Below are 25,282 nucleotides of genomic sequence, written 5' to 3' on the forward strand. Positions count from 1 at the left end.
CCAGCAACTGAGCAGCTAGGGACCTGGAACAGAGCGGGTCCTGCCTTCGCTCGGCCAGTGCTGCACCTCAGCCGTCTCCCAGCCCCGGAAGTTTGTGGGTCTCCACATGTAAGACTGGGAGTCACCTTGACCCTCCCCGACAGGTGGGGAAAGTTAGCCTGGGCCGGAGGCGGGGAGTAAAACCGAAGACTGAGAACTTTCGCGAGCAAAACACGCCGTCACGTTTTCCTGTTTTCAGCGTAGCTCTATACCCAGAGAGTTTAAGGGCGGCGAGAGCAGGTGGCAGGACTCCGCCCACCAACGCGCTTCACCTCCCTCAGCTCTCAAGCTCCACTCCTTCGCCGAGGTCCCGCCTCTGAGGTGCGCGCGAAGAGTTGCCGCGCCGTGTATCCTGGGAATTGTAGTCTTGAAGCCTGGAGCCGCCTCGGGAAAAGCGACTCTGGCCTACATAGCCCATGGTGCCCTGCGGCGCTGGCCGCTCCCGGATGTGTGCCTGGCGCCGGAAGAGACGACGGCCCCCCTTTCTCGGCTCGGCCATCTTGTGGGAAGAGCTGAAGCAGGCGCTTTTGGCTCGGCGCGGCCCACTGCAATCCGTGGAGGAACGCGCCGCCGAGCCACCATCATGCCTGGGCACTTACAGGAAGGCTTCGGCTGCGTGGTCACCAACCGATTCGACCAGTTATTTGACGACGAATCGGACCCCTTCGAGGTGTTGAAGGCAGCAGAGAACAAGAAAAAAGAAGCCGGCGGGGGCGGCGTTGGGGGCCCTGGGGCCAAGAGCGCAGCTCAGGCCGCAGCGCAGACCAACTCTAACGCGGCGGGCAAACAGCTGCGTAAAGAGTCGCAGAAAGACCGCAAGAACCCGCTGCCCCCCAGCATTGGCGTGGTTGACAAGAAGGAGGAGACGCAGCCGCCCGTGGCGCTTAAGAAAGAAGGTAAAGCTGTGGTGGAAGGTGGGGGAGACCCGGGATGGAGGGAAGGAGTGAGGGGACTTGGCGACTGCCACTTGCTTTTGGGGCTCAGAGGGTCCTCGGGAGACTTTGCCGCCGATTTTCTTGCGTTTTCCCCACACGACAAAGGCAGGTCCTGCGAAGGTGCTGGGAGCGTGGTAGCCCCAAGTTCAAACCGCCGCCTGCAAGGATTCTGGAGCCACCCCCTTCCCGCCTCAGGCTCTGAGCGGAGGAGCCTGGTCCGGAGGCGAGCTGCTGCGCCAGCGTGCTCGGGATCCTGGGAGGCTGTTGCCTTCCCGCCGGATTCCTTGGCGGGCGGGCGCATGGACCGAGGTTCGGGGAAGGGAGCCACTTATAGGAGCTTTTGTAGTTAATGGGGCAGCGGGGGCTCCACGGCCTCTTCCTTCTCAAGAGATCTCCCTCAACCTGCTGCTTTGAATGCAGCCGTCTCTCTTAGGCTCCTGTCCTGCCATCTTGTCCCAGGATGGCGCGGGGTACCCCCGAGAAAAGCGGGGGTCGGAGTTTCCAGTTAAGCTGCAGATTGGTATTGTGGAGTAAGCTGGCATTTTAGTTGCCACATGTGCTTTATTGTTCCCCCTTCGCCCCCTCAGCTATTAGAAACTTAATCGCTTGCTGGAGTGAGTGAAGCTATTGGGAAAGAGAAATTTGGCTACCCTGGATTGAGCAGAAGCGGGAATTCTGAATGAAGACTTGGTGATTGCAGGAAATTCTGAGGCTCGCCCTCGGGTCATGATTCTCTCCCCCGACCCCCGCACGCAGTGTTACATGTGGTGTGGCCTGGCCTGGGCCTCGTGAGGCAGTCAGTGTCTAGGCTGTCACAACGGTAGCCTCCGCAGAGGCTCCCCATGTGCGTGAAGCATGGTCAGAATTTCATTGGCGGGCAGTTGCTTCCAGGTCTCTAAACTTCGCAGGATTGTCTTGAACTTGGTTTTTGCATTCTCCTTACTGGTTTGTTATGGTCATCCATAGCAAGTAGGTGTAGGACCTAAGCTGTGAATAGTAGAGGTTTCCTTTATGTGTTGAAAGTTGAAATTTTCCTTTGCTACCATGCTACCACGTGCTTCTGAAAGGAGTTCACCTTAGCTTTAGTTGAATTTGATAAGATTCAACTAATGTAAAAAGCAAAACAATTGTGTTAGGTTTTGGTTTAATTTTGGGTTTTTTTTTAATACTTAGATTTATGAGGCTTGGGGTGAAGAACCTAGGTGGTAAGTAAACAGTTGCATTAAAATTACAGGTTGGGGAGGGAAGCACAAGCTGGAGAATTAGAAAACATGTATACATTGCTTAAGCGAAGTATTCAGTCAGCTATGCTTTATGGCAACCTGTAGCACAGTCTAATAAATCATTTAATTTCTGTGTTAAGGAATACTGGCTTGTGTAATTATTTGAATTATGCTCAGGTTTACTTCCTTGGTCGCAACGATGCAAAGACAGTACAAAAAAAAAATTGAATCTAAAGTATGTTCACCCATTTTGATTGTTCCAAGCATGAAGCATGTTAAACTCCTCATTTGCTTTGATCATAAAGCCTACAGTTGAAATAAGCTCTTACCTGAAAACTAGTCTTTTAAATTACAAAGTTAGAAAACTGTTTAGTAAATTTAATACTAGGAGTAACTTCACTGTTCAGTAGTCTTTCCTTGGGAAAACTTCCATTATTATCTATAAACATTTTCCTTATGTCAGCATTTCAGAACAAGCTTAACTTTAAATTGCATAAAGCACAAGCTAAGAAATATACGGGAAATTTGGAGTGAAAAAAAGTTGTTTTGAGATCCTGCTACTTATCAATGTTTTGGGCATTGGGAAAGACAGACGTGTAAACGAAGTCCCTGCCTCTTATAGTGGGAAAGATTGTTACCCTGATCATGTGTTCAGTGTCTTTGAATAGAGGTCCTGGTACAATTCTAGTCATGCTTTAGATATGTATTTAATGTTTATATTTTATGAATTAGTCTTGTAGTTCGTTTTTTGCCCACATGAAGAACTTGAGAACTGACACCACAGAATTTCACTGAGAGCACCCCAAGGTGTTTTTGTTTTTTAAATATTAAAAGCCTGGAATCTAGTGAAAATAAAGAGAAGCTTGCTTTTCTAAATGTCAATCATTGGTTAAATTTATTTGTAAGTTTGTTAGATGCTGTAAGTCTAACATTGAATATTGGCTTGGGGAAGCAAGCCATTGTTCTTTTGGGTGTGTGTGGCTTAGATATTGTAAGGACTGGTTCCAAAGCTCCACCCCAGTACACTTACCTCTGATGAAATTTATTAAAACGCCTTGGTGTAAGATCTTACATTTGTGGTCTGTCCTGAGGGTTTATGTGGAATGGACCTTAAAATTTCATTGAAGAGTTTGACATTTACCAGTTGACTCTAGCTACAAGCAGCTGAATAATTGGGTACATCCTAATGGTGTTACACTTTGATACAAAGAACCAGAGTGAATCAACTTAATTTCTTGTGAAACCAATTCCTCAGGTGCTTTTTTACTGTCAGAAACTGTGGTCTGGGAATTAGAGCACACCTAAAATATTACAGTCGTGAATTTAACCATCAATCTACTTATTCCTTAAGGCCACCAGTAATGCATATTGGTTTCCTTTTTCACCTCTGATACTAACAAGAAAAAAAGTAAACAGGGAAATCAATAAATGCTTCAGCCATCACTTAGTGCCAGAAGTTTTTATTTTTTTTAAGTCTTGCTTTAAAGGGGTCCTTTTGTGTGTGTATATAGTTTTTAAAGATTCTTTGGTCACAAGATACTTGTAAGGGCAAACCAAAAATGATCTCTCCATAATAATAAAATAACTGGACTATTTTTTTAGTGGTTGTGTAACAGTATTTTTTTTTAAAGTTAGGTGTGATATGTGTGTGTATATATACTTATACGTGTATATAAACTAATAGATTCTCCATGTTAAATAGCTGTTTTCAACTATGGAAATGTAATCCTAAATGGCATTTGTTTTCCTTTCAGTTTTGTAATTTCATAGAATCATCAATCTTTTTTACTGTATTGTGTTTTTACCCCCTCTAGATTATGTAAAATAAAATGTGGCTTTCACTATTTTTCTGAGGGTCCTTATCTGTTGTGGGTTTGCTTGGTTATTATTTATAAATGGCTACTGGTGTTATCTTCTTTGGTATCTTTAAAACCAAAATGTATCATTTGCATAAAATTTCTTTAAATTTAGAATTCTAAATTAAGAGAGTGGCATCTTGAAAAGTGAGAAAAATAATGGCTATCCAGAAGATTCCCAAGTAAGTCATAACATAGAAATAATGCTTTAGGGGGAAAAATGATTAGACAAACTAAATAGAAGTTTGAAACAAGCTTATTGTTTAGGAATTCTTCTGAAGTACTTTGTTACACTTTAGAGATGCCCAGTGTTAGCCTTGTTCAACAGGAAGGGAGTAGTAATTTTTCTTTTTCTTGTGACAGTCTAGGCCTGAATTTTTTGTGTTGCAAAAAATAACTTGCTTACACACGTTCTTTATCATTTTAGGAATAAGACGCGTTGGAAGAAGACCTGATCAACAACTGCAGGGTGAAGGGAAGATAATTGATAGGAGACCAGAAAGGCGACCACCTCGTGAAAGACGATTTGAAAAGCCACTTGAAGAAAAGGGTGAAGGAGGAGAATTTTCAGTTGACAGGCAAGATTGTCTTTTTAGTCTCTTCATGTTTTGTCAGTTTATGGAGTCGTATCTTAACGCAAAGCTATAAATTAAGCATAATTGCCAGGAAACTGTGGCTGGTTAATTTTTCAGTTTTTCAGAGAAACATCTCAGTGTTTGTGTTATACTTCAGACATTTTGGTAACAGTTTTTAGTATACAGACTTACATTTCTTGTAATGAAATACTTCAGTTGAATTGATGACAATTTCTTTTCCTTGTTGTCCCCAGATGTTAACAGGAAAGTACTAATGTGTAATTAATTGTTTATAGCAAAATAGATTATTCATATTATGCAGATTAGATGTGTGTGTTTTAACTTTTAAGTATTGGTGAATAGCAATTTTACTGTATTATAATGTGAAATGAGTAACAATGAGAAAGTATATGCATCAGTAGTAAGCTTTTAGACAACGTGAAAATAATTTTTTTGCTTTGGGAAGCTTCCTAGTTCTGATTTCCTTGAAGTGTTTAGAAATAGACTATTTTGAATTTTCTGAAACATGTATTTAACAGTTGGAATATGAGCCAGTAAATATGTTTCTGCATTTTTGAACTTCTGAATTTCCCTTACTCCTTTTTCCAGAAACCTTGGAAGTATATAATTTTTTATTTGTTGTAGACCGATTATTGACCGGCCTATCCGAGGCCGTGGTGGTCTTGGAAGAGGTCGAGGAGGCCGTGGTCGTGGAATGGGCCGAGGTGATGGTTTTGACTCTCGTGGCAAACGTGAATTTGATAGGCATAGTGGAAGTGATAGATCGTAAGTCTTAATATTGGTTTTTATTACATTTTTATATTTGAATCTATTTCTTTAATAAAACAAAATTTGAATTTCTAGAACTAAAGAGTATTATGTTAACTCAGTTTTGTTAGTTCTTTTTCACATTACAGTGGCCTGAAGCATGAGGACAAACGTGGAGGTAGCGGATCTCACAACTGGGGAACTGTCAAAGACGAATTAACGTTGGTATTCTTGTTTTTGGTTTTGTTTTGGTTTGTTTTTTTTTTGAGTAGTTTTAATAAAATTGATCCTATACCCTACCTGAAGTTGGCCCATAATTCTGTTAAATTTTTACTTATCCCTAGGACAAGAATGGATGCTTTCTAGGCATCCTTATAAGATAATACCTTGTTGGATATATTTGTGTTACAATGTATCAAATGACCAATTTTTCTGTATTTAAAATTATGTGATTTTTTTCTTTTCATATGGATTTATTGCTTTAATAGTTCTTATTCTAGCTATTGACTATTGGTGATTATAAAAATTTGATAGCCTGGTGAGGCTTCATTTTAGAACTAACTGTTCTGTTGTATTTTTGAGTAAAGTACTTGAACTATAACTTGCATCAGTATATATTTTTAAATTTACTTTCTGTTAGTGGTCTACTGGGGAGTAAATTTAGTAGGAAAAAATTTTGGGAATGTGAGAATTCTAAAGTATTTCTGTATAAAGAATCTTCCAGCTACATGTAAATGGACCTAGATGCTTTTTTTTTCTTTCTTTCCTTAGAGAATCCCCCAAATACATTCAGAAACAAATATCTTATAATTGCAGTGACTTGGAGCAATCAAATGTGACTGAGGAAACACCTGAAGGTGAAGAACATCCAGTTGCGGACACTGAAAATAAGTAAGTGCTTTTGTGTGTAGTGGTAGTGCTCCAACATTGGAATGTTTGGGGTTTTACCAAGAAAACAACCTATAGGTTCAATGCTGTTATTTGCTTTTTAACATGAGAGACTTTATTGTACTCTGTTCCCTCAAATAGTATTTAGAGGCATGCTTTACACATGACCATTTTAAAATTTGTTTCTCCGTTTTTGAATTTCTTTTTCCCATCAACATAGAATTTGGAACATAGCATTATTGGTTTGTTTTAAAATGTGTGAGGAGAATAAGGGCCAGAAAATGTTATCATTTCACTAGCTTTCTTAATCTTTTTCAGTTCCTGAGTTTTTAGGTAGAAGATGGTTTGGAAATTTTTTGTTCAAGGGTGGATGACTTTTAAAGACTCAGTTATGCTGGTGGAAAAAATTTAATGCCTTCTAGTTTTTGTCAATAACAAGCAAAAGTTATATGCCAGTCATTTCTTTCAGTATGTGGTTTCAAGTCTCACATTATATATAATCTCACATTATAGATTATTTAGGTCAGTAATTCTTAACCCAGGCATGTTCATACCAATTAGGAAGGGTATGCTTTTCTAAACTTTCCTTTTTTTCCAGAAAGAATTGTTCTTATAGTGAACCATTATTAGTGATTGGAAAACCATATTTCATGGGTTTGTTTCTGTATGAAATAATAACATTCACCATTGGAGAAAGTAGATAAAAATACATGGTATTAAGTGATGTGCTGGACTTGGTAATATAAATTCCTTTGTACAAAACTGTGGAATCTTAATTGTGTGGTAAACAATAAAATTGTGATAGGTAAGTTAAATGAACCTTATGTAATAGTAAGTACTTTACAATGCTCAACACAGCTGTTGTTCCCTTAATAAAGAGATGTTTAAATCACCTTAAGAGTAATCTGCCAAGATTTTAACTGTTTACCAGAAGGAAATGAAATACTGATAGGATATCGGAAGCAAATTCTTAGCTCAGTTCCCAGAAGTAAAATTGAGGGTATTTGATCTAAAGACCGTGATGATGACATTAGAACAGCTTCTTAACACCAGAATAGAGGAGAATCTGAACATAATATTTTATCTTGGATACGCGAGTGTAAATTTAAGAAGCACAGCTTTGGCTGAATTTGATTAGCTCCCTTAGAGTATAGTTACTAGAGCTTGTTTTGTCTCATTTGATTCTTAAAACAACCCTTGAAGGTAGGTTTTCTGAGTTCTGTTCTTGGCTGGGTTAAAATTTATGAGTAACTGACCATTTTTTTTGATCCTTAATTTTCTCTTCTGTAAACTGACAGGGTCAGACTTGACAGCCAAGATCTCATCAATTTAGTGTAAACTTGGTTTAGGAAGTTACAAGATACGTTTTGTCAAACAGAAAAGAGTAGCATGGATGGGAGATATCTGAGCTCTATAGCCAACTGAATCACCTACTATCTTTGGAAAGAAGCAGGGCTCCCAAAATAGCAGACAACTTGTTTGGTGACAATTGGGAATTGAGATTAAATAGTGGATTTCTAGGCCCATGCTTTTTTTTTTTTCTGTAAAAAGGGAAAGGGATAATATATAATAGTTATAACTTGAGAATTATATTTAGAAATAACTATTGTAGTGTTGACTATTGAAACCAGTGTGTTTTGTGGAAAATTCCATTACTAGTGAAACTTTATTCTGCTATCCATATACAGATGGTTTGAAAGTTGGAGTAAATAAGATTTATGGAAATTAAAGATTTGTCTTAAGCATTAAATAAAGGATAGGGGAACAGTTCTATAATTAATAGGATATGAAACTTGGCTTGCTTACAGGCATCGATAATTACCTTAATATATAAGTTACGTATTTTGGGAAATTAAAAATGTGTTTAGGAGAAGTTAGGCCAAGGATTTTAATCACATAAATGTAGAGTTTTACAAAGTAGTGTGGTTTTAAGAAATGTGTTTTAGGTTTGATAAAGCCAATTCAAGATTGTATTACTGATAGATGATCATTTCAGAGTTTATGACAATGTTCCTTAGTTACCTGCGCTTTCACTAATTCAGCAAGCATTGAATTCCTGGTCTCTACCAAGTCACGTGTTAGCCATTGGGTTACAAAGAAAACTGATTCTCCCATCCTTGGATAGTCTTCTAGAAGATGAACAACCAGCCAAGATTAACTTCCTTACTTGTAATCATAAGTTGTATGGATTTTATCAGCCCCCTGTCAGGTATAAAACTTAAACATCTTTTCACAGGGAGAATGAAGTTGAGGAAGTAAAGGAAGAGGGTCCAAAAGAAATGACTTTGGATGAGTGGAAGGCTATTCAAAATAAGGATCGGGCAAAAGTAGAGTTTAATATCCGAAAACCAAATGAAGGTGCTGATGGGCAGTGGAAGAAGGGATTTGTTCTTCATAAGTCAAAGAGTGAAGAGGTAAAATGAAGTTTTGTGGTGTTTGAAAATGTTCAGATGTGTCTTGAATTGTATTTATACAGTTTTTGTTCTAAAATTTCATATGGGTAATTTGTTTATAAAAAAATTTTTTTTAAAGTTTTACATAGGATTATTTGGGGTGAATTAATTAATTGCCCAAAGAGGAAAATAAACTGCTTTGTCATATATTCTAAGAAATCAGTCTTTCAAAGCTGCAATAATATTTTTTAAAATCTTACGCAAATGGGAATCATTAAAAGACTTGTATTGGGTTGAAAGGTTGGCATTTTCATGTGGTTTAATGTGAAACTGTCTGTCTTTGCCATATATAATATTCAAGAATCTTTAGTAAATGGTACTTCTTTATGGAGGAGTAATGTCATGTGAAGACAGGAGAATTAAATTACAGGTTTCCATTACATAGGAAACATGGAAACTAATGAACATATTTGAGAAAGATGTGTAGCTTTTGATTTGGTAGCTTCTATTTAAGCCTGAAGCACATTCTTAGACTGTCGCTGCTATATCCTTTTAGTATTTGTGTAAGTATGAGATTTTAGTCACAAAGTTAAATTGAAACGTTAAGAAGTCAGTCTGTAATAAAAAGGTTCAATAAAATCCTTTCCCTGTTTTAATTTTCCAAAGAAAAAAATAACAGTGAAACAAACTTGGAAATATTTTGAAATAAAATTGAGGTTTAGCAATGATTTTTTTTTTTAATCACTGACCTTCACGAAAGTAGTATAAATGAGACCATTGTTTTAACTGTCAGTTTCTATAGGAAAAGAAAAAGGTATTTTGCTTCATTGGAACTTTCAGTTTTTTTTGTTTGTTTGTTTGTTTTGGTTTTTGCAGATAAAATTGTTTTGTGTATCTGTAAAACAAATAGAAGTCTTGATTTAAAGAGCCATGAAAGTTCACTTTGAGGAGATTGTTCTTTTGAATGAATTATTGAATTGCTTAGGTTAATGTGAAAAAGATGTACTTTGGCACTCATAACTTTTTTGGGGTCCTGAAAGAAGTTTTCTCCAGAACAAGACACATATCTATACAAAATTCTGATACAATTTTAGATTATATCATTATCATTAATACCCTGAAGCCTCTTCATGCATTTTATAGATAGCAGGTTAGGTATCCCAGTATTGTGTTATTTTACATTGAATTTTTTAGAAATAATTCTTATGCAAGGTGAGGTATGTAATTAGAAATTTTTTTTAATTATAAAATGTGAAATTGGTTATGAAAAACCTTGAAACCAGGATATTTTCATTATCAAGCCACTTTTATATATTTGGACTCTTACAGCTATGGTGTCTTGTCATCTCACCTTATTGGCATATATGGCCTTACATTTAAATGTAGACTGTCCTCAGCTTAGAACCTTTGGTTTTTTGACTTAATGATGTGAAAGCAATACACATTTACACACCATACTTCAAATTTTGATCTCACAGGCTAGCAGTATGCAGTACTCTTGTGTTGCTGGGCAGTGAGCTGCAATTCCCAGTAACAACTGATACACTTAAACCATTCTGTTTCTCTCAGTACTGCATTTAATAAATTACATGACAACACTTAATTATAAAATAGGCTTTATGGTTTTGTGTTAGATAATTTTGTTCAACTGTAGGCTAATATAAGTGACCTGAGCACATACAAGGTAGACCAGGCCAGCCTACGATGTTGGGTTGGTGTATTACATGTATTTTTGACTTGAAGATATTTTGGGTTTATTGGGATGCAACCCTATTGTAAATTGAGGAAGTTGTGTATAATAGGTCTTCAAGTTTGTTGTATACAACACTTCAAATACTCTTTCTCTTATATTCATCTTCACAGCAAGTATGAAGTAGGCAGGCAGAAGAAGAAACTCTGGAAGTAGAGAACTGAATTACTGACAGAGCTGAGACCAGAGCTTTTATTTCCTGATTATCATACACTGCTCTAGAAAAAAACTTTTGCAGATCTATCCTACTAGTTAACTTGAAGGATAGACTCTGGACTTATAAACTTGCCCCCCTCTTAATTTTTTTTAGTAAAACCTTCAAGGTGTTTATGCTTTTTTTGTGTCTCTGCTGTAGAAATTTGTAAATGCTTATAATTAATAAACTGATATCATTGCTTTGTAATATCTAACATAAAATTAGGCAGTATATATAATTGACTTTAATTTGCTAGTGATTTTGTGGGTTTGCATTTACGTTTTAGGCTCCTTTAAAAATATTTAATAAACAGCCTTCTATTGCCTTTAAGTTCAGTTTAAATTTAACCTAAAGGAAGGCACAAAGAGATAACATTTAATTTGGATATTAGATGATTAAAGGGGTGAAAACATGTATACAAATGGAAATTTATTTGTACTTTAAGAGGTAATTATAAACAGTTGTAATATTACAAGATATTTAGAACAAAATAATTCCTTCAGAAAAGCGGATTACACATGTATTTGGTAAAAGTGAAACATACTTTAAGAAGTTTTCAACTAGAAGATTAAAAACCCATTCATCCCAAACACAAAAGAAATCAGGCATTAAGCAGTGTAAAATTCTCTGGCTGTTTTTGTGGACTTAGTCGTGTAGCTTAGGATCTGAATTTCACAAACAGGACTTCGTTTTTAAGTTTTGTTTTTTTTTTTTTTTTTTTTTTTTTTTTTTTTTGTATATTAAAGGCATGGTTTTATTTGCACCACTTTTCAAGATTCCTTTCTTATATAATGTGTTTCACTTGAATCTTTAGCTCTCGAATTTATATGGAAGAACACATTATATATGAAGAGAAGAGCAGTTTGAGAAGTCTATTACACAATTTCTTTTCCCAAGTCATAATTGGAAGAGTGTGGAGCAAAAGTTTTTAAAACTTTTAAAGAGATTCAGTAATATCTGTAGTAGAAACTTCACATACCATCTATCCAAAGTCTTCATCGGGAGTTCACATTGGAATCCTAATCTGGACGGCATATTTTAAATGTTCTTGTCCATACTTCACTGCTAAAGGTTATGAAGTAGGTTTGAGATGGGGCCCAACCACTTGAGGTGTTGGGATTATACCTCTAATCAAGACTTGCTAATATATCACACATAAGTTAAAGTTAAGGGAATAAGAAATAGAGAACAGTGAAAGGAATTCTCCCTCCTAGATTGCTGTTGCTGATCAAAAAGCTCACTTATTACCTATAGAAGTGTTGATATAGTTTTTCACACAAAGTACAGGTTGGATTTTTGGTTTTTTAGGAGAAGGCTTGTTATTTAGAAGTATGCAACATTACTTTCCTATTAATCACCCAGTGACCTTCACTTAAATTTTTAGGCTCATGCTGAAGACTTGGTTATGGATCACCATTTCCGGAAGCCAGCAAATGATATAACGTCTCAGCTGGAGATAAATTTTGGAGACCTTGGCCGCCCAGGACGTGGTGGCAGGGGAGGACGAGGTGGCCGTGGGCGTGGTGGACGTCCAAACCGTGGCATCAGGACTGACAAGGTAGTTTTAAGACTTCTTTTACCCTTTTAAGTAATTCAAGGACCTCTTTTGATAAATCACTGACCTAGATCCTCTTGAGGACATAAGTAGAAGAAGAAAAAGAGGTAGACATGCCTTCAAGAAACTACGTTTTAGGTTATAGTTTTGTTTAAAGCTGTTAACTGAATAGTGCTGCCAGTAGTTAAGTTTACCACCTTTTATTAGGTATTTATTCGATGGTCCTGGTACTGTGCTAGGTATTTTGTGTATTACATCATACTTAGTACATTACATCCTTTTTTTTTACGGACGGTGAAATTCAGGTACAGAAAGCCAAGGTAATTCTTGGCTTTTGTTAAGGTGCCCTGACTTGTCAACTACTTCCTTTGCTTTGTCAAATCTTCACTGTTTTTTAGGTCTCAGCTTAACATAACCTTTGTGTCCATTGTATAATTGTGTGACATTGACTGGATGACTGTTGACACCTTTTTTGTTGTTGATATTTTTATTAGACTGTTCTGTGAGAGCTGGGATTTATTTTTGAATCCTGTTTTCTGTAACCTCCATTGCCTTTCACTGTGTATGACAGAAAACAGATTCTTCTGAAATAACAGGTTCTTCTGAAATATTTTGATAGAAGTCCTAATAATTGGTAGATTTGAACTCTGATCTTTCTGAAGCTAAATTCCATGGTTTTAATGACTAGATATTATTAAAGTATTAGAGATAACTTGGGTTAGTTCGTTGTTTCCTTTTACAGTCTAGCTAGGAAACAACCATAATATCCTCTTGAGTTCTCAACACCTGATACACAAATTGAGAGACTCATCTGCTTGATTGAGTCTGTCAGTATTTGATTACGGTGGTAATTTAATTTTCTAGATTTTATGGTCATCTGTAACAATGTGGTGATACTTTGTTTTGTTTTGTTCTGTGACATCAGTTCTTTTTGAAGCTAGTGTGTATATGGATCTTTTCAATACTTTTTTGTTTTGTAATTTGTACTTTGTAAATAGCCATTGGGTTCCTTTCTAACAATGATGAATGTTGATTAAATAATTATAATTGGTTTCTTAGCCTACTTTCAAATTGATGCCATTCTTATTTAGCAAATGGGGAAAATATAAAAATAATGAACAACAAAGTAAGAATGCACATACATATCTCGTGTGAATCTGTTGTGTAATTTATTGGAAAAAGCAAAATAACCCATGCTATTACTAGGAAATTTTCCTAGGTCTTAGAAATTTAGGATAAGGCCCATTGTAAATATTTGTAGTCCTATTCTGAACCATAATTTTGCCTTTTTTAAGTAAAAGCTTTGACACATTTTACTTACTGTAACTAAGATTTTTTAGAATTTTGTATCTAAATGTAGACGCTGGCAATATGTTACTAAGATTTGACAATAAGGTTGTTAATTTTGGTTCTGTTCTTTTTCAGTCAAGTGCTTCTGCTCCTGATGTGGATGACCCAGAGGCATTCCCAGCTCTGGCCTAACTGGATGCCATAAGACAACCCTGGTTCCTTTGTGGACCTTCCTCTTTGAGGCTTGCATGCTTAAGGATCCCAAACAACTAAGAAATTTCAAAAAAAAAAAAAAAAAAAAAAAGACTGTCATTCATACCATTCACACCTAAAGACTGAATTTTATCTGTTTTGAAAATGAACTTCTCCTGCTACACAGAAGTAACAATATGGTAGTCAGTTTTGTATTTAGAAATGTATTGGTAGCAGGGATGTTTTCATAATTTTCAGAGATTATGCATTCTTCATGAATACTTTTGTATTGCTGCTTGCAAATATGCATTTCCAAACTTGAAATATAGGTGTGAACAGTGTGTACCAGTTTAAAGCTTTCACTTCATTTGTGTTTTTTAATTAAGGATTTAGATGTTCCCCCAATTACAAACTGATTTTAAATATTAGACATAATACCAGTTTTAATACTTGCTTTGCATTTTCACACATGGTCAACTGGGACGTGTAAACTTTGTCAAATTTTATGCTGTGTGGAATACTAACTACTTTATGTATTTTAACTTAGTTTTAATATTTTCATTTCTGGGGAAAAAGTCTTCACTTCTCATGTTAGCTGTTATATATGCTAAATCTTTATATACTGAAATATCAGTACTTGAACAAATTCAAAGCACATTGGTTTATTAACCCTTGCTCCTGCATGGTTCATTAGGTTCAAATTATAATTGATTCACAATTTCAATTATATTTACTTTTAAAACGTGTCACTTTACCATTTTAAAAACCAGTCTAGACACCTTACTGGTGAAAGTTGTTTCAGCTACTTACTGTTGATAGATACTATCAAATTGAAGTAGTTTTATGGGTGTTGGGTTTTTCCTCCTCCAGCAGGGTGGGTGGAACAAATTGATTTGGTTAGTGCGTAATATTTAAACTGCTCTGTAAAATAAGTGGCCGCTCAGTATGATTTGTATGTGTAAAGGGTCCCAAATCAAAATTGTACATCCATAACCAACAACCCTTTACCCCCTCCTTGTTTTAAAGAAACCAAAGGGCACTGGTTAGTATGGTAAGGTGGGGGGGAATATGTTAATTTTTGGAGTTTGGAAAGCAGACAGCTTTACTTTATAAGGTTGGAACAGCAGCACCATCCATGAAATACAAACCAAAAATTTTACTGTTTCTGAATTTCCTATATTGTTATTAATTTTGGTCTTAAGTTGATAGTTTCCACAGAAGGTGATAAGTACCTTTTACCTGTTCCTCCATTAGAAAATTAGGTTAATAATGGATTTATTGATCAGGAGCATCACCATTTACTAAAACATATGGAAAGAATAATCAATAAACAGGTTTTTTAGGAATTTTTTTTTTTAGTCTGCCACATTTATTGATAAATAGGAAAGGGGTTTTATTTACAGTTTTAAAGATCTTTTTGTCTATTAGTAATTTTCTATCTGTCTGGTAATGTCCAGTTTTAAAAATACTGAAGATCTTAAGTCATAAAATGTCTATTTAGCTGATTAGTTCTCCCTTATACTTCTAAAGAGAGATTGTATAGTACAAGAGTTACTTGTTGGGATTAGATTTATTAATCTAGTTACCTACTAGTTTGACATCTTAGGACGGAGGTAATTGGTTTTTTTAATGATGGATAAACTTGTGCTGGTGTTTTGGATCTTATGATGCTGAGCATGTTCTGCACTGGTGCTAATGTTTGACATAATTTTATATTTACAAACATACCTGCTACCCAGAGGCAAGTATTAACTTAGTCCATATGGACTAATGACCCCTCTTGAGATTGCAACATACGTCCTCCTAAACACACTCATACAAGGTGTGTTTAGACTTTAAAGTATCTTAACAAGTAACATGTTTATAAACCTCTTGATTTCTAGCAGCATATAGAAAACACCTATTAAAAACACTTCACAAGTTCTCATTGTCAGCCATTGCTGGCATTCTGTCACTAGAGAATACACAGCAATATCTGGTATGTTGCAAGCTTTCAAGATAGCCTGGATTTAGAAAGTTGGTCCATTAGCTGTTTCTGATGGATGTAAATTTGCCTCCTAGTTCACTTTGTGTCAAGAGCTAAAACTGTGAACCTAACTTTTCTCTTATTGGTGGGTAATAACTGAAAATAAAGATTTTATTTTCATGCTCACTTCTTAAAAGTCATAAAAACAATCAAATAGGAGCCCATTTATTGTCATGTGTTTTCTGACCTGTGTGTGCACCCCCAAGGTAATGCTTATATTTCATTTTTTCTCCTTATACTTAGGTCTTATTTATGTGTGGGGTGTTTGTTAAACCAGGCTGTCGAGTAACATTTGGAAGGGATACCTATTTTAATTATAATTTGAATTATTGTAGAATGAATTTCAAGGATTGACTTGACAATGACATTTCTTAGTGAACCAGGTTTTGAATGTGAAGGTTAATCATACTGAATGTCAGGGGATTTTTGTTTTTGTTTTTATAAACAGTGTAATACTCTAAAGAAAATCCCTTAATGGATACAGATATCTAAATAATAATGGTGGCTGATAAAATGTTTTAGTGAACTTTTACCTTGATACTTTTAAATGGAAATAATGCCAGAATTTGTATTTTCTATTAAGATATTTTCAGTTTGCATTGAGATAATTGGGATAAGGTCTGTCTTTTTTTTTATAGTTAAATATTTTGAGACCTCTGGAATTATGAAAGATTTTAAAAGGCACTATACATCTAGGTTGCTTTACACAGTTTTATTTAAAAAGTGGAGGTGGACATATCTAGAGTTGTAAATACATTGGTCTTGTTTTTGGTGTGGGTGTGGAGGGAGAATATTAAGTATTCAGTCTCATTGTGTTATTTTCTAATTGCTATAGAGGGATGTCCTGAAATAGAAAAATGTTAATGCCGTTAGGGAGTTGCATAGAAAGCCTAAATTCTCCGTGTTGGTTTTTTTTTTTTTTTTTAATATATCTTTACGAGCACTAGCATATGGAAAGAGTAAACAAATACTAAAAGGTTAAATTTAGGGAGAAATGTGAAAAGCTACTGTGGATGATTTTGACTTCAAGGTAAGATGATATTAGGTATACTAATGAACATCTGTCCCAACATTGAAGTAATTGGTAAAGCAAGTTCTAAGCCTCTCAGGTGCCTGCAACTCTATTTTGTAAGGAAAGTAAACACACGCTTAGAAAAAGATTCTAACTGAGACATTCGTAATTCTACTGAGATTAAAATATAATTGTTTAGGGGGTCAGAACACTTAAAACCCAGATCCCCAAGTTAACAGGAGAGCCCAGAACATGATGACTAGTATGTTTTGCAGTAACAGGCAGTAAAATCCGCAGTCAAACGTCAAGACCTAGTAATCAGTGAAATAATTTATAAACGTAAAATTGTCAGGTTTTATCACTGAGCTATATCAAGTGTCAGCTTTCAGAAATTTGGGCTTAATTTTTGCTCAGCCTGGGTTTACCTATGACATGTTCTCTCAACCTGAGAATCTTGATTTAAGTTAGACAAATACAGAGATTGTTACATGAAAAGTGGTTGAAAGTTCATTAAATCAGTAATACAGGGAAAGGCAACGTAAAAGACAAGAAGCTTAATTTCAGAAAGTGACTAGGATATACATTATTGGAGCTGTTAAGATTCTGGCCACAGAGGAAAGTACTAATGTTGGAAATGAGGATTATTTAAATAAGTGCTACATCTAGGCCAGGGGACAACACATTTCAGCCTGTGGCCTGTTTTTGTACAGTCCCTGAACTAAGAATGGCTTCTACATTTTTAAAAAGGTTAAAAACAATATTCTGCAAAGATGTATGTAGCCCACAAAGCTTAAAACACCTGTCCTTTTATGGAAAGTATTTGCTGACCCCTGATCTAAGCCGTCACTCCCAGGTCTACATGTAAGTTCTTCAAAAATTTTAAAGTTTAGTTCTAGGTGCAGATTAAATCACCCTACCCCATGGGAGGTTGTGAAATTAATAAATATCTGAAAGCAATTTTTTTTAACCTCTTAGCCCCCAGTCAGAATAAGGGCAAGATACCAGGCAGCTTTTTAGTAAAGATGGTATTTTATTTTTTTTTAAAAAAGATGTAGCTTGCAACTTAAGTATATTCTGAAAAGCTGTCAGAGTATAAATTTGCTGTACAGTTAATGCCATGATTATAGTTTTGCACATTTAGTGGCACTTCTCATCACTTAATGCTGACATCTTTCTGTTGAACTAAATTGATTTTTCCGTAAAATGAGAATTATGAACATTTTGTATAGATAAGAAAACAAATGTCCATTTTAATTAACTCCATAGGTTGAACTGGGGCAGGAATTAATGGCTTCTGAGGAGTGTGTTTCAGCTTAGTCAGGAGGCTATCCATTTGGGCAGAATTTAGCTTTTGTGCCATTACTTCTGTCTTATATAACAGAGTCCATTGTTCACTTCTAAATGGAAGGAAAGAAAAGGTGAGAAATTACTCATACAAGTTAGAAAATGATTTACCAAATTACGTTTTTGCTTGAGGTGTTAATGTAGGTAGTGTTAAATTAGTAACATTTGTCCCTTTTGGCTACCGGGGGTGGGTATGACCATTCCTGGTGTACTTGAATGTATATTCTAAGTCTTGTGCTTGGAAGACAAAAGAGATACCTGGTGAAAACTACTATCTGACAATTCTGGTTCCTTACGGATTTTTAAAAACTATTAAGACAATACCAGGTGATGAAACAGTTGCTCTGAACTGATCTTCCTGTGGCTTTATTCCTTATATAGATGTGTAAGTGTTACTGGTATGGAAATGAGAAAAGCAAAGGGCTGATACTTAGGATTTTGTTATTTGGAGAGCTGAGCCAGGGAAGTGGGAAGTAGTTTATCTTTGGACAGATTGTTTACACTGTATCACCTTAACTGCAGATGTAGCTGATTTGTCTTAAGGATTTTAGGACTTCCAGTTTGAAGAAATGGCACTGGTTTTCGCCTACCTAGTATGAAGTGATCCAGATAAACTTGTTTCTTGATACTGCCCAGAATTTTATTAGAGTGAGACTAAAGTTCTTTATTAACTGATGAATAATGTCAGAAATTTTGTTCTAGGAACTTTGCACACTGGATTATTACACCCAAAGTGTGAAACATTCATAGTGAAATGTTGCTTTGTTTGGTAACCACACTCTGATGAAAGTTAGATGTTTAGATACTTTGTCAAAGTGCTCAGGCTGCCAGGGGTTGTATAGAAATTGGCTAAACACATCAAAGAAGATGGGAGATTCCTCCCCCAATTTCATAGCTGAAAATGTTTAGGCTTATATGACTGGTGAAATGAACAAAACACATATCCTTCTGTTTAGAGACAGTTTGTCTTCCTGGAAATTCTGAATTTCTAGTGATGCTTCCACATCTTTTTCCCCAGTAAAAAGAATTTTTCCTAAAAACTACAGATAATTTGGTTTCAGCTTGATTTTGTACATATGTTTATCAAGACTTAGTTACTAAAATTTTAGTAGCTTCTTAAAAATGCATAGGAAGGCTGAGACTGGATAAAAGCACTTTTAATACAGATGTTCGTTGGTCACTAGTTACATGAAGAAAATCAGCATACCCAGCCTGGTATATTGTGTGTGTTTCAGACCACTGTGTTTTGTTCATAATAGTATACCTTGAAGATTGAGTGGTACTTTGTCCCTGTATCAGCAAAATCCAGTGGATGAACAGTGTTAATTAACAATTGGATTGGCCCACCCTCACTCACCCTAGCATCTTGAGTCAAATGGTAGAGCTGGAAGTCACGTTGACCGTTTGAGAGGGCTTTGGATGCCATATAATGCTAAGTGAAAATACTTACAAATCATCTGAGGAAAAAGTTCACTTCAGAAGAAAATGGACAGTTTATTAAGAGGAAATTGCCATTATACTATGGCTTGAAGAACTTTAACCAGCACCTCCCAATTACAGGACAGCATGGATGTCCACCCTCCTCCCTTTTTTCAGGATCATTAATTTCTTGCTACTTATAGAGTTATTAAACTTTAAAAACAACTACAGATTTTTAGAGGAAAATTTTTGAATTGATTTGGAGAGTGCATCTGTAGCTGAAGAAATTACTTATTGACTTAATTATCCTTGTAAATTATTTTAATCTATTGTAAGCAGGTCAAAAGTGGGTGTTTTAAAAAAAAAAAAAACTCTGTAACTACTCTGAAAGCTATCCTGCCATAGACCAGAGAGGGTAAGGTAAAGGGAGTGTTTACAGGAATGCAAAGGAATCCAGTCATACGCAGTTGTAGGAATGTGAGACAAAAGAAAACTTAGGAAGCAGGTGTTTTCTATAGTGTTGTAAAAAAAAAAAAAAGCAAATGGTCTTTTACTCCATTTATGATGGGATAAAGATTTCTGCTTCTAAATTAAATCTCGTGACATCCTATTACCACCTTGGGAGAGTTTTTTGGCTAGGGAATGAGGTTTCCAGGCTCTGCTTTCGGTAACAGGAAAAACCCTCAGGTTAACATGGGCTGGATTCTTGGCTAATGTGCAGAGAGATACATAATTGCCATTTTAGCAAATGAATTGAGGTTTTGTTTCCTAAAAGAACAAGTGTTTTTTGTTATTAATTTTCATCCAATTTCAAAAGACTAGTTTTGCAGTTTTTTTGAACTAGTAAAAAATGTCTGGCTTGTTCCTCAATGGTGAAAATTTGGGGCCTTTGAAAACAGTCTCCGTAAGAATCTCATAATAGCTTTTATAGTATTTCATTGGGTCCAATTACCTATGGGCAGTAAAATACCTGAAATTGGAAAAAGGAAGGTATTTTGAGCCTCACTTGACATTCTCTTGCCTAGGCAAGACCAGGGTCTCTAGTAGCAGAATTCCTTACAGTTGTGGAAATTGAAAATGGCCTGAATTGATTGAAAGGGACGCCATGGCAGCACATACTAGGTTTGTATGTTGGAGATGTGACTGAAATTACAGAACGAATTTAAGAATGGTTTTGCCACTTGTAAATTTAAAAAAGGACTATTAAATGTGGAACCAATTACCAGAGAATGAAGGAAAGGCATTTATTTATGCTTCAACAATTCATATAAACAACAAAATTGAGTCAAATGCAGCCCTAATAATTTTTTGCTTAAGAAATAGCCATGTTTGGAAAAAATCAGGTAAGTTGGGTGGGGTTATAGATATTTTAATTTGAGAAGACAAACTTCTTTGGTTATTTGAAAAGCATAATGTCTTTTATTCATAGTTTTATATACTCCACTTAACAATTTCGTTAAATCGGACTTCTTCAGGGGTGTTATTTCCCATCTATGGCCTACACAGTGTGCCTTGTATGGTAGGATTTAGATTAGCTGGGTGGGTAAGTTAGCAAATTCAGGAGTGCCAGATTTGTCCTGGTGTCATTTAAGATTTACCTGCTTTTTAGGTAGATTTCTCAAGTACCAAGAAGGAGCTAGAGCTTTAGAAGCATGGAAGTGCCAGGTTTTGGCTACTTAGTACCAGTAGCTTCAAAGATTTTTATAGAATCATAGTTATAGTCAACTATAGTCAGAACCCCAATTGATGTAAATTTGTAGTGCAGTCATTTGCATAGAAAAGAATTACAGAGTAGTTGAAAGTTATGCTCCAAAACTCGACTATCTGGAATCAAGTACTAATTGTGTGACTTTGGTTAAGTTACTTAACGTGTATCTGTTTCCTGATCTCTCAAGTGGAGATAACACCTACCTTAACCAGTCGTGGTGAGAACTGAGTTACAGCCGTTAAAAACTGCATGTATTAAGTACTGTGTTAGAGGTTATTGATCATTATTAATTCCTATTAGAATGGAAATAAGGCAAAAATTGGCTTGTTATATAAATTTTGTATTTGAAAGATCCATTCCTTCAGTTATTACCTTAACACCCCCAACCCCCACCCTCATCTAGTGTGTCAGCTACTTTGTCTTTTCTGACTTCTGACAAGAGTATCAAGGGTGGAAGTGCCAGAGAAGGTGGAGGCTGAAAGAGATGTGGGCCATAAGGAAAGTAGTTGGTAGTCTGTCTTTAGGACCCACTGCCTCAGGTCTTTGGAAAGGAATTGGTAATATTTTCTATTTCATTAACTTTATCTAGTTACAAGAGAAATGAGTATTTGTGATGAAAAGAATGCAAAATTGTAATTAAGAAAAGCTATGGCTGGATGTAGCCACTGTTAGCATTTTAGTGTATATTCTTTAGATTTTTTTTGTATTGATTTATATAAAAGTGACATTATTCTATTCAGCCATTTGTAATTAACCATTTCCTTGTCAAATTGTGTTATATTTTTTAAAAGACTGACTAGCATGCTTTTCATCAATTCTCAGATTTATCCTCATTTCAGGTATGTTAAAATGTGTGTGGGAGGATGGGGGGGAAACGTGCACCATAGCAATCAATGGCCTATTACTGTTTAATGAACATTTTTTCCTACTCATAACAAAATAATGGGGCGTCCTAAAATTGGTGGAGTCTTAGACTCCATGAAATTCAGTGTTTTATTGTATAGATGATTCAACCAGATCCCTACTGAAGGGCATTTAGGCTCCTCTAATCAACGCTGTGATAAATCCTTTATTCAGTTTATATTTGTACTGTTCTTTAAGTCTACATTGCTAGGAGTGGAGTTGCTTATTCACATTTTATTAAATACTGCCCAGCTGTCTCCAGAAAGGAACCAGCTAACATTCCTGGTTGCCAAATGCAGTTCTCTGATTAATACTGGCTAATTTTTTCATTAATGTTGCTAATTTGGTAAGGGAAAAATGGTATTTAATTTTTATTTCTTTGATTACAGGTGAGTTTTTTTTCATGCTTATTGAGTATTTCACACGTATTTTGTGAGTTTCTCATTCAGTCCATTTTTCTTTGAAGCACTGGCTTTTTTCATATTGATCTGTAAGAGCACCTTATTAAGTTATCTTGGTATATCTTGCAAATATTTTTATCTAACTTGTGTTTTGCAAAGTTTTAATTAGAAGTTTATTCCAGGATAGACTGTGATGTAAAAATCTGACTTGTTTATTTCCAGTTGGCCAATTGATTGAATTGCTTATCTTTTTTTTTTTTTTTTAGGGGGAAGAAGAGGCCTTTCTGATCTCATTCTAGAGAGTGATTAATTTGAGGGTTCACCTATCAGCCTTTCATAAGGGTGGATATTGTGAATGTCCTTGAGTTTTGCAGATTAGGAAGAGAAAAACAGGGCTCCTTTGGAGGGTTTCAGCAGCGATATTGGGATAGACGACAACTACGTCAGGTGAAAGAAAAAGAGCTTGATGTAGAAAAACCAAGAATCGAACATGGGGGATGGACTAAAAGGTGCCTAGTTTGGCATGTGTTTCACTGGCCTCTGGGCTTTGGTGAGTTGCAGCTGTAAGCTATTAATGGAAGCTGAGAAACTGGGATGGGGTGGAGGGGAAAAGGCACCAAAGGGAAAGAACTAGATTCCCTATAAGGAAGTCAGAGGCCAGGAAAATAGAATTGCTGGCCCTTTTAAGGAATAATTCAAGGTAATGATCGGTACACAAGAATTGGTGGCGATTCTCATGAATTCATGACAATGAACTTGGACTCTCTTTATAGTATTTAGGTCCCAGAGAATTAAGGAATTTGATGTGTTTCAATAGAGCAGAGATTTCTGGGTTGGCTTTCAGATGTACATCAGGAGTAAGGATTTATAGCGTTGCTAATTTTCCTGAGGAATGAAAGCCTGACTATATGAATATTGTTGAGCCCTACCCAGTCCTAGTAAACTAGGCAATCTGATGGGATTTTGACTGTGTGTGGGCGGGAAGGTGGATTGTAAAAGCTGTCTGGGGCAAGGGCAGGATGAGGTTACCCATCCTGTCATTCGTGGCAAGAGGACTTTTTATCTGGCAGAGTGAGTAGCCAAGAGCATGCTCAAATATTTTTAAAGTAATGAACTGCTACATGTATTACAGTGGTGCTGTCAGTAAATGGTAGGGTAGAATGCGGTTGGGAATGAAGAGGATTACAAGCAAACTCAATTGTCTCATTAAAGAGGAAGAGACACAACCAGACTCGCTTCTGTAACAAGGAACAAGATGGAACTGATGGCAGGAGACATCTTTTGCTTTTTATCGATAGCCTACTATGGACCAGGCACAGTGCTGGAGAAACAGATTGCCATGGTTCCTGCCTTCAAGCTATTCACAGTCCAGTCGAGGAAGTAAGTGCATCGTGCTAGGGGAGCATTGAGGAGGCCTCTGCATCCTTAGAAGGAGACTTCAGGAGTCAAGAAGTCTCCCTTTTTAAATTTTTTAAAAAACCTTTTAAGGAAAACAAATGAGGACTGCAGTACCAGCTGGGGCTTTAAGGGAAGGGAAGGGGTGAGGGGGATAAAAGGGAGACTGGGACCTGTGTGTTGAGGCCAGAAGTGGTGGGGAAGAGTGATTTAAGGTGGTTATCAGGTTATCAAAAGGAAAGCAAATAAATGAAAAAGCAGGTATTGACAAGAAAGAAGTTGGCTTTCATTGTCAAGAAGCGACAGACTGCCCTGCTTCTGAGGTGGCGGCTTTGTTGTGGCCCATTGCAAACAGTCAACAAGGGGCTCCCCATCCTGGGTGTGGAAAAGCCAGTGCTGAAGCTGCGGAGATGCAAGGGACCATGGTGGGGGCTTCTACACAGCAGCTAAATAGAGTAGAATGGAGATGTAAGGAAGAAACAAGGTTTTCAAATAAAGCCTGGGTGAACTAAAGAAGTTAAGTCTGGAATAAATGGTAGGAAGCATGGATGAAGAGTTAAACATGAACAAGCAGAGCAAATGCTCATTTCAGTGTCTAGAGCTCTAAGGGACATCTGGTAAATCAGAGCCACCTCAGATCCAGTGTTTGGGTGGGATGGTGGTAGGGTGTAGGACCCAGGCTTGACAGGGATTTGAGAAAAAGGTTCCTGGACCTTTCATCCTGTTCTTTTGGGAAGGGTACAATTAGCAGTTAGACTGAGATTCTTCTCTACCAGCTTAGCAGAAGTGCCTGTAGTTAAGGGACAGAAGAAATGATGGGTGAAGGGAGGGTGACAAGCCAGAGAGCTTTCCAAGTTCGTGCTGGGGAAAAGAGAATTTTCTAGGCTCAATTTGAGCTGTCTGAGGACCAGCTTAGAGTCTTCCTGAGGAAAGAAAGCAGAATGCCTTCAGAAGGGACAATTTATGAGTGCAATCTTGGCAGTAGGGTATTAGACCCTGAGGTAGCTGTGATCTTAAAGGCAGCATCAGCTGCAGCAGAAAGGAGAGGAAACACAAGGGGCCCACTTCTTTACAAAACATCGGATTTCAGAGAGGGGAGGCTGCTTGCCCAAGGTCCTATAGTGGGTTTAGTAGTAGCTTTCCTCCTTCAAGCATCTGTTGACTCACTGAAAAAAGGTGAAGACAAAATAAACTAATAAAATAAACTATCAAAACTAAGGGAAAGGTACATTCTTAGGCTTCTACAAATAAGGATAGCCATGACCGTCTTGGGAGCCCTTTTATATTGGTGTTCACCAGGATCTTTTATGCCCTCATATGTAAAATGAGGTTGATCTGTTTTGAAGGGAACCAATAATTCTCACTAACATGTCCATCATTTGGAGTTGTGCTCTCCAACACAGTAGCCAATAGC

The 25,282-nt window shown here is 36.7% G+C and overlaps 1 protein-coding gene across 4 annotated transcripts; it reads left to right on the top strand.

The window, feature by feature from the left end:
• The first annotated feature begins 622 nt into the window (after positions 1 to 622).
• On the top strand, positions 623 to 15,812 carry SERBP1 (SERPINE1 mRNA binding protein 1). Of its 4 annotated transcripts, none has more exons than XM_010963428.3 (8): positions 623 to 935; positions 4,481 to 4,631; positions 5,274 to 5,414; positions 5,528 to 5,617; positions 6,168 to 6,287; positions 8,521 to 8,698; positions 12,008 to 12,181; positions 13,604 to 15,812. In XM_010963428.3, exons 1-8 carry the CDS (start codon positions 623 to 625, stop codon positions 13,658 to 13,660), a joined length of 1,224 nt encoding a protein of 407 aa, XP_010961730.1. In that variant the 3' UTR covers positions 13,661 to 15,812. The 4 variants fall into 4 exon arrangements, with proteins under 4 accessions (XP_010961730.1, XP_010961733.1, XP_010961732.1 ...); XM_010963431.3 differs by having other exon boundaries at positions 6,213 to 6,287; XM_010963430.3 differs by having other exon boundaries at positions 5,546 to 5,617.
• Positions 15,813 to 25,282: the final 9,470 nt, after the last annotated feature.

The sequence above is a fragment of the Camelus bactrianus genome, chromosome 13 (genome assembly GCF_048773025.1).
Source record: "Camelus bactrianus isolate YW-2024 breed Bactrian camel chromosome 13, ASM4877302v1, whole genome shotgun sequence".
In the NCBI taxonomy this organism is placed as follows: domain Eukaryota; kingdom Metazoa; phylum Chordata; class Mammalia; order Artiodactyla; family Camelidae; genus Camelus; species Camelus bactrianus.